A 10,000-nucleotide genomic window follows, 5' to 3' on the forward strand; every position below is an offset into this window, starting at 1 on the left:
GTGCGGTTTCAAACACAGCCATTGTCTTCACATTCCCGCGGGCAAACTCCACGGCCTGGTAACATTATCTCCGCCGAACGGTTGCGTTCAGTTTGGAGAACTCGACACCCGCACCTCGTCAGCAGCTTTCGCCCGTCGTCGCTCTCGGTGAAACAAACCGAATTAGTCGCGTCACTCAGGAGGGATAATTGGGCGTTCATCTCGATGGCGCTCCCGTTGCCGCTCAGGGGAGCCGGGCTCTGTTGTGGTCAGATGTCTTTCGTCGGCCGGGCGGAAAGGAGTCTCTGAACATTTGTTTCTCTTTAGCAGCGGTGGGAATCGACGCACTGCCTGGTTATTTCTCACAAACCGCCGCCAAGCTATTTGAAATATGCGCTCCGCAGCTTTGACGAGCCCCTGGGTGGCATTCTTCAAACGGGAATACGTCTCAAACCAGTACAAAATAAAGCAGCCGCTTTAGACGGAAATATCTGGGTTCCTCTTGAAAGTTCCCATAAGCTGCTGTGGCCATATTAATGCATTCATTAATTTCTTTCAGCGAGCCCATTGATTCTGCCAAATAGAATTGATAAAAAAAGGTCATTAAAAATTCTCACCTCAGGTAGAAATTAATATGCATGTTTTAAAAAGGATATTGTCCCTGCCCTCTCGTGAAAGGCGTTACATTAGCGGTAGCATTAATTATTTGACATTCATCATCGCTCACTGGGGACTGTCGTTATGGCCTACAAGGTGTTGCAATGAACTTCAAGGAATCCGGCATATTAGGCAGTCATTTTTTTGGATTGGTTATGAATGCTGAAGCAAATGCATCAATTGTACAGCACTTAAAGGCGCTATATAAATGCCAACCATTTACCATTTACTTGTCGCTTGGGAAAAAAACAAAAGTTATGAATTGCCTTTTTGTCATTTTTTAAATATTACATAGGCTGGTCTGGGGCTGTAAATATCCATGACAAAAAAGTATTTCTTAAAGCCGTTGAAAAGCTTAGAACTACGGTACAGTAATCAGGATTAAACTGTGAAAAACACATTATTAACATGGATGATCTGAGCACCAGGGGGCAGTGTTTGGCTGCACTGCTCTGAGTTTTACTTGTTCTTGCTGTTAATGCTTGCCACTGGTATAAAGTACATGTTAAAATGGGAATATGACAATTTACTGGAATAAATGTGTTTCCATTCTCTGTCCCTGTGTGTGTGTGTGTGTGTGTGTGTTTGTGTGCGTGTCTGTGCGCGTGTGTGTGTGTGTGTGTGTGTGTGTGTGTGTGTGTGTGTCTCAGGCTCCCCGGCCCCTCCAGACTCCCTGCTGCAGGCGGTGGGGGCTCTAAGGTGCAGGCAGCCGCCAATCTGAACCGACGGAGCCAGAGCTTCACCAGCACAGACCGGGGGAAACCGCTGCAGTACTGCAGCTCCAACGACCGCGGTGAGCTCCCTGCATTAACCACTACACTACAGCCCTGCAGCTCCCTGCATTAACCACTACACTACAGCCCTGCCCTGCAGCTCCCTGCATTAACCACTACACTACAGCCCTGCAGCTCCCTGCATTAACCACTACACTACAGTCCTGCAGCTCCCTGCATTAACCACTACACTACAGCTCTGCAGCTCCCTGCATTAACCACTACACTACAGCCCTGCTCTGCAGCTCCCTGCATTAACCACTACACTACAGTCCTGCAGCTCCCTGCATTAACCACTACACTACAGCCCTGCAGCTCCCTGCATTAACCACTACACTACAGCTCTGCAGCTCCCTGCATTAACCACTACAGTACAGCCCTGCAGCTCCCTGCATTAACCACTACACTACAGTCCTGCAGCTCCCTGCATTAACCACTACACTACAGTCCTGCAGCTCCCTGCATTAACCACTACACTACAGCCCTGCAGCTCCCTGCATTAACCACTACACTACAGCTCTGCAGCTCCCTGCATTAACCACTACACTACAGCCCTGCAGCTCCCTGCATTAACCACTACAGTACAGCTCTGCAGCTCCCTGCATTAACCACTACACTACAGCCCTGCTCTGCAGCTCCCTGCATTAACCACTACACTACAGCCCTGCAGCTCCCTGCATTAACCACTACAGTACAGCCCTGCAGCTCCCTGCATTAACCACTACACTACAGTCCTGCTCTGCAGCTCCCTGCATTAACCACTACACTACAGCCCTGCAGCTCCCTGCATTAACCACTACACTACAGTCCTGCAGCTCCCTGCATTAACCACTACAGTACAGCCCTGCAGCTCCCTGCATTAACCACTACACTACAGCCCTGCTCTGCAGCTCCCTGCATTAACCACTACACTACAGTCCTGCTCTGCAGCTCCCTGCATTAACCACTACACTACAGCCCTGCAGCTCCCTGCATTAACCACTACACTACAGTCCTGCAGCTCCCTGCATTAACCACTACACTACAGTCCTGCCCTGCAACTCCCTGCATTAACCACTACAGTACAGCCCTGCAGCTCCCTGCATTAACCACTACACTACAGTCCTGCTCTGCAGCTCCCTGCATTAACCACTACACTACAGCCCTGCAGCTCCCTGCATTAACCACTACACTACAGTCCTGCAGCTCCCTGCATTAACCACTACAGTACAGCCCTGCAGCTCCCTGCATTAACCACTACACTACAGCCCTGCTCTGCAGCTCCCTGCATTAACCACTACACTACAGTCCTGCTCTGCAGCTCCCTGCATTAACCACTACACTACAGCCCTGCAGCTCCCTGCATTAACCACTACACTACAGTCCTGCAGCTCCCTGCATTAACCACTACACTACACTGCTCTGCAGCTCCCTGCATTAACCACTACACTACAGCCCTGCAGCTCCCTGCATTAACCACTACACTACAGCCCTGCAGCTCCCTGCATTAACCACTACACTACAGTCCTGCAGCTCCCTGCATTAACCACTACAGTACAGCCCTGCTCTGCAGCTCCATCGACCGAGGTGAGCCCACCATGTACATCTGGAGCAGTGTCACTCCTTATTCAGCTGACGCTCTTATCCAGAGCGACGTACAGTTGATTAGACTAAGCAGGAGACAATCCTCCCCTGGAGCAATGCAGGGTTAAGGGCCTTGCTCAAGGGTCCAACGGCTGTGCGGATCTTATTGCGGCTACACCGGGGCTTGAACCACCGACCTTCCCAGGATGGAGGAGTCGATGAAACGTGTGTTCGGCAAATGAAAGGCCTTGCTCACGGAAGGCGTCAGTGTCAGTTACATGTCAGTTACAGACGCGGCAGATGGGGACAGGTCTGTAACTGCCAGCCTCAATTCTCGTTTGTGTAATGTCCCCTAGAGGGTGCTGTGAAATAAAAAAGAAAAGAAAATATGTTTTTACACTGCTGAAGGGCTGAACAGTATATTCACTGCCTCGATATAATGTTTCTAGAGTGTCATCCGCTGTAATGGCATAATTAAACTGATGAACTCTTAATATTGCAGTGTAAAGTACAGTGTTTTTCATGAGGTGTGTGATCGAGAGGTTTGATAACTGCACATTTCGACACAGAGGTGTTGGTTTTAGATGCTGTGCACCTTCAGGCAATGTTTGTGACCACAATCTACCCAGTAATAACCCAGATTTATCCCCAGGTTCATAAACCTCTGTGTGATGTAATAAAGAGATCAGGGCACTGAAGCCGAACGCTGAAACCTTATCGTGGCGCCTGATTAAAAAGCCGGCTTGATGTAACGGTTGAATGAGGTCTACGTTCCCCTGCTATCTCCCGTCTGTATTAACACGGGGAGATGAGAGAAACAGACACAGGGCGTTAGCGTACACCATGTCGCCTTCAGCCTGTCAGTCAGAGCAGTGCTAACCAGTGCTGTGTGGTCTGATCCAGTCCAGACTGGATGGAGCTCCGGGGGGGGAGGGAGGGATCGTCTGACGCCTTTCACCCTGCTTAGTCTAATCAACTGTAAATCACTTCAGATGAAAGCATCAGCTAAATAACAAATCCTTTGTTTTCTGAGCTGTAGGTCACGCAGTGTAAGCAGTCGCAGACATTCAGTGCCTTCACAGTGAGCTGCACAAAGAACAGCCCCACACAGGAGTATATTTATTTAGGCATTCCTGGGCTGCTGGATTTATATGTGATTTTAATACCCCCGTGCCCCTCCTCTGTCTGCCCGGTGCCCTGCCACAGTGCGTCTCCTCTGGGGGACGTTCCCCCAAATAAAGGCCGTTTGTGTGCCCGCGTGGCAGCCAGCCTGGCCTCTTCTGGATCCCCCACGTCCACAGAGAGAGAGTACCCCAGCCTGGTCCTGCCCGGAGTCTGCGTCCCTGTGTGAGATTTACAGTGCAGGAAGCCCAGGGCCTCCCCAGACAGGCCCGGCACACTCCTAACCTCCTCCCCCCGGGCCGGAGGTCTCTCTCAGCCTCCGGGTCGGGCCTGGGCGCCCCCTGCTGGTGGAGAAACGACCCGTCTGCGGCGGCAACAACAACCCGCCGACCGTTCGACCTTTAAAAGCATTAAAATCGTCTGACGCCTTTCACCGCCTCTCCCCAGACGCCCCGTCTCAGGCTTATGGGGGGCACTTCTGCCCTTTATTACCAGGTGAAGACTGAGGTCATTCAATACAGCGGCTGCGTGCGAACACAGCTGTAATCGCCCTCGTTTGACGAGAGCTATTCCCTCGTTCTGGAGATCTATGGCGCTCTGAGCTCTTAATTACACGCGTTAACGCAGCTCCACCGAGTTATCATCGTTTGTGAGGGCAGAGCCGCGGTCCACATTATCCCCGCGCCGCCGTGTCGTTAAACTGGATTAAATGCCGTAGACGGACATCGAGCCCCTTCTGCGGTGTGTTTACTGTGCGCTCCAGACTATCGCTGCTGATCGCAGACACACAGCAGTGTGACTGGGGATGGGCTGCAGAGCACTGGAGAGGTAAGCTCATGCAGAAACGGTCCCCGCTCGTCAAAATGCCCTCACAAGGTGAGTGGAGTGTGTCGTGTGTTTCACACTGGCGCGCGTTGCAGCAGTGTTGTGAGGACGCTGTGTGTGAGCGTGGGTCTGGGTTGATGATGATGTCAGCAGGAGCCGCAGTGATGTCATGTTGATGAAAAACGCCCTTCCTCTCCAGAGGTCAGAGTGAGGGCAGGACTGGCTCCGTCGGGGCTGTGTGGTTGTGAGTGGCGAGGCTTTGGTAATGTGGTGGACATGATCTCAAATCCCACCTGAATGACAAGAAGGTGTGCTCTTTCTCTTCCCCCTCTCTCCCCCTCTCTCTCTCTCTCTCTCTCCCTCTCACTCTCCCCTCTCTCCCTCTCTCTCTCTCTCTCTCTCTCTCTCCTTCTCTCTCCCTCTCTCTCTCTCTCTCTCTCTCTGTAGAAGCAGCAAAGGGCATCCCGTTGCCGGGCAGCGTGACGGGCAGCCCCGCGCCCCCCTCCCCCCAGCTGCCGGTCTCCGCGCTCCCCTCCCCCGCCGCGGGGGGGAAGTCCTGGCGCAGCAAGTCCCTGAGCGTCAAGCACAGCGCCACCTCCCCCCTGCTGTCCGTCAAGGCCCCCGGCCCCGCCCCGGCCACGCCCGCCGGCCACGCCCACAAGCCTCCGCAGGCCGAGGCCCCGCCCCAGAAGGGCGCGGGCGGGGGTCAGAGGTCGATGCTGGAGAAGTTCCGCCTCATCAACAACCGCGGGAACTGCCGGCCGGGCGCTGAGCTCCGGGAGGAGGAGGAGGAGGCGCTGTCCGAGTACGGAGAGGAGGCGCAGACGCCGCCCGCGCCCCCCAAACAGCCCGCCCCCGCCAAGACCGCCAGCAAGGCCCCGGGGGGCAAGGCCCTGCCCCAGCCCAAAGACAGAGAGGACAAGCCCAAGGGCAAGAGCAAGGCCGCGGCCTCCAGAGAGGAGAAGGAGCCGGCCACCGAACCCACCAAGAAGACCTCCAAAATCGCCAGCCTGATCCCCAAGGGGGGCAAGTCCTCCTCCACCTCCTCCCCCGCCTCCGCGCCCAGGAAGGAGGCGGCCCCGGCGGCCTCCAGCGGGATCCCCAAACCGGGCCTGAAGGGCTCGCCGTCCTGCCCCGGGGGGCGGGCCGGCGGGGGGGAGAAGGCCAAGCCCCGGGGGGGGCAGGTGTGCTACTCCCCCCGCGCGCTGGGGCGCGCCTCCATGGTCTCCTCCAACAGCACCTCCGCCCTGTCCGTCGCCACGGCGACCGGCCCCACCCCCAGCCCCGCCCCCAGCCCCGCCCCCGCCCCCGCCAACGGGCCTGTGCAGCTGCCCCACCAGCAGATCAGCCACCCCAACACCGCCACCGTCGCCCCCTTCATGTACCGGTGAGCCCCCCCGCAAAACCACAGAGCAAGAGCTTTAGTCCTCCATTGACCCTTTCACTGTCCCATTACACCCATTACACACTGGGCACTCTCTACAGAGCCATGGACAAACACTGCATCACTACACACACTGCAAAAGCCAAAACAAAGTCAATCTCAAGTCAAGTATTTTAGTCTTATATTGAGACCTAAAATCTTATTTCAAAAATATTGTCAGTGAGGTAAGAAAAATCAACTATTAACTTAAAACAAGCTCAAGTTTTGTACTTGAGAGAAAAAAAGATTTTAGGTGTCTGTCATTACAATTTACTGACTCAAAGTCATTCAGGGGACCTCCATCATAAAAGGCTTATAGTTCAAAGATGGCTTTACATTTTGAAATATTTCCCCTGATATTCCCGTCCCCATATTTCCCATAGTCATTGTACTGTATACGGAGTATGGCGAGAATGGGCTCATGCCATCAGACTCTCTGCACACTGGCAGCTCTGAGAAAGAGCATGTCCAGTGTCTGAATCCCATTCCCGGCCCTAATCCGTCTCCTGTGAGACACTGATCTCCACACAATGGGCCCAGCGCTGTACCTGTGTTCTGCTCCCGTTAGAGAGCATAAATCCATGCAGCTGCGCTGAGATTATCTCATCGCTGGCTGGCCGAATGCGCCTTACCTCGCCTCACCCTGGAGGTGCGTCTCGGTTCATCCACCGGGCTGTTCGTGCGATCTCAGACCTGCGTCTCTTGTGTGCAGCAAACTTCCCTTACAAAAGGTTATGTAACACTTTTTTTCCATATATAATGTTGTGTTTTCAGAATTCTTAGTCAGTGTTCTGGAACTCCGCTGCTTTCAGTCAGGAGCCGTGACTGTGACATCAGCATTAGAATGTTCAGTCATGAGCATTCTAATCGCACACTTTACATTACTTGACATTACAGCTATTGAGCGGACGCTTTCATCCAAAGCGACTTGCACTGGATTAGACTAAGCAGGGGACAATTTCCCCTGGAGTAATGCAGGGTTAAGGGCCTTGCTCAGGGTCCAACGGCTGTGCAGATGTTATCGTGGCTACACCGGGGGTTGAACCAGCAACCTTCCAGGTCCCAGTCATGTACCTTAGTCACTAGGTTACAGGCTGCCCCATACAGGTGTCTGCTGTGCGGTGGCCTGCAGTGTTTTGGGGCTGCCCCCACAGGACGTTCAGTGCACCATATCCCGCGCCCCCTGACCCCCCCGCTCCGACCCAGCACCCCGCTGGGGTCAGAGGTGCTTCTGGAAAGCATTCCGCTCACGTTCCCACCCCCCCACCCCCCCGCTAATCTGCTGATCCGTTAGCGTCCCTGCTCCAAGTCAGACACCCCCCACCGCACCACAAATTACTGCACTTTCAGCACCAATTAGCCTGTCTGTCAGCCACTGCACCTGCCTTCTCTCAGGAAATATGTAAAATATGAAATATATTATCAAGACATTGCAACACTTCACAATGTACAGCCAGTGTACAGATGATTGCTGCTTTCATATATTGTAGTCGACTACACTGCAGTGAAATATTTCTTGTCATTTTTTTTTTTAATCCACAGAACAATTTACTGCAGTATATTCGGTTGTGTGCGTTCTCACACACACACACACGCTCACACACACACACACATGCACTCACATGCTCACACACACTGGTGTTGCTCTGTTATTGACGATTAAAACTGTGCAACAAAGCAGGGAAAGCTCTCTCCCCGCCCGACTCATTGGAGCCGTCAATCAACACGCGTTCCCTCCCGCTTCTATTGACTGAGCTGTCAGGCGGCTAGTTTGGGATATGCCCACATAACAGCCCCGACAGGGAAATTTCACCACTGCTCCAGAGCAAGCTATTACTCATGCTGTGGCCCTGGCCCTTTTAAGTGTGCTCTGCCCTGCTGTTTTCAACTTTTATTATTATTATTATTATTTTTTAACACATCGAATTCCAGTCACATAATGGAGTTCTCCCAGATGACTTAAACCATCATACCAAGTAATTAGTAATTGGGTTCTGAGAATTACATCCTTTGGAGGTTTTTTTATGCAACATCAAAGATAAACTTATCACATATTTCACTGAATTTAATGATAGCATATCACCCTGAAGAAGCAATAGGCCTGTGTGCACATCCAACCCAAGTAAGGGCACAGGTGCAGGGGAAACTACGCCACGGTCGGAGCAAGAGCAAAGACCTCAGCGATCCGATTCGATCACGATCCTTTATCAAACGATTGCCGGGCGTAATGAAGTCTCTCACCTCACCGGGACTCCATTTGATCACGTTGATGTGATTGCATTCAGGACACACTCGGAGAACGACTGCACCGCCGTGGCTCCTGCTGACTCCCCCCTCAGCCCCACCAAGACGGAGCTGGCCTACAGCAAGACCGCCAAGCAGTGCCTGGAGGAGATCTCCGGTAGGTGACCCGTGAAGCCTCGTGAGGTGGGAGCGGTGGTCTGGCAGTCGGAGGGTTGCCGGTTTGATCCCCCAGCGTGGGTGTGTCAGAGTGTCCCTGAGCAAGTCACCCAACGCCCCCTCCTTGGTTGGTGCATTGTATGGCTGTCAGTCTTGTGTGTGTGTTTGTGTGTGAGAGAGAGAGAATGGGTAAATGAGAGGCATCAATTGTAAAGCACGTTGGATCAAAGTGTGATATAAATGCAGGCCATTTATCACCCTCTCCGCACTCCTGTCCTGTCCTGTCCTGGGGCAGGTTGAGGGGGCACATCAGTGTTGCTCCATCTGGGTGTTCTGGGCTGGGGGGAGCTGTTGGGAGTATTCAGTGCAGGGAGAGATAACGTTCCTTCAGTGTGCGGTGAGTCACTCGAACTCACACCGGTGAAGAATAACCTGGCAAGAGAAACTAAAGCATTCATTTTGGCGTGAGGGTGCCAAATACGGAAACCCAAAAACCAGGAACGCTGAGGTTACTCAGGCAACGGGAACGCTGAGGTTACTCAGGCAACGGGAACGCTGAGGTTGCTCGAGCAGTGGGAATGATCGCTTTCATGGAGCACACTTGCCACTGACCAGGACGCACATCGCTCATTCCCACCTGGAATTTGGGAATATTGGGAATAGTAGAGCTGGGGTTATGGGCGAGCTGCAGGAGGTCTGTGGATTGGTGTGGATCATGTGCAGATGGGAGAGGAGAGGGTCTCTCTACGATGGCAGGAGAGGCTGGAGTGCTGGGCTGTGCGTGCGTGTGCACGCTGTCATGGTGATGCGCTCAGCCCTGGAATTCTCTTACAGATAAGCAGTCACTCCAGAGGGACCAGCCTCTGTTATCAAGATAGCAAAAGCAGAGAAGAGCAACACAACCTGCATATTTATTTTCAGTCTATCACACACACACATGTACAAACATGCTCACACACTCACACACACACACACACACACACACATATATACTCTCTCAAACACACACACACACAGACGCAGACACACACACACACACACACACTGTCTCAGACACAGACACACGCACACACTCTCACACACACAAACACACACTCCTGCTGGTGACAGGGTGTTGCTGGACACGCGCTGGGCAGCCCAGATCCTCAGCACACTAGCATGGTTGCCCTGGGCAACAGCAGCAGCACCACGATCTGCAGCAGAGACTGAACAGAGAAAGAGAGAGAGAGAGGGAGAGAGGAGGAGAGTGAGAGAGAGA

At 53.0% G+C, this 10,000-nt stretch overlaps 1 protein-coding gene across 1 annotated transcript in view; it reads left to right on the forward strand.

The window, feature by feature from the left end:
* The window catches only part of LOC133118852 (neuron navigator 3-like), a 114,763-nt gene that overhangs the window by 60,187 nt on the left and 44,576 nt on the right, over window positions 1-10,000 (forward strand). Inside the window, exons 7-9 of the mRNA XM_061229108.1 lie at window positions 1,287-1,429; window positions 5,367-6,306; window positions 8,628-8,743. Coding sequence (XP_061085092.1) covers window positions 1,287-1,429; window positions 5,367-6,306; window positions 8,628-8,743 — 1,199 coding nt within the window. The remainder of the gene's footprint in view (window positions 1-1,286; window positions 1,430-5,366; window positions 6,307-8,627; window positions 8,744-10,000) is intronic.

Source organism: Conger conger, chromosome 19 (genome assembly GCF_963514075.1).
Source record: "Conger conger chromosome 19, fConCon1.1, whole genome shotgun sequence".
NCBI lineage: Eukaryota > Metazoa > Chordata > Actinopteri > Anguilliformes > Congridae > Conger > Conger conger.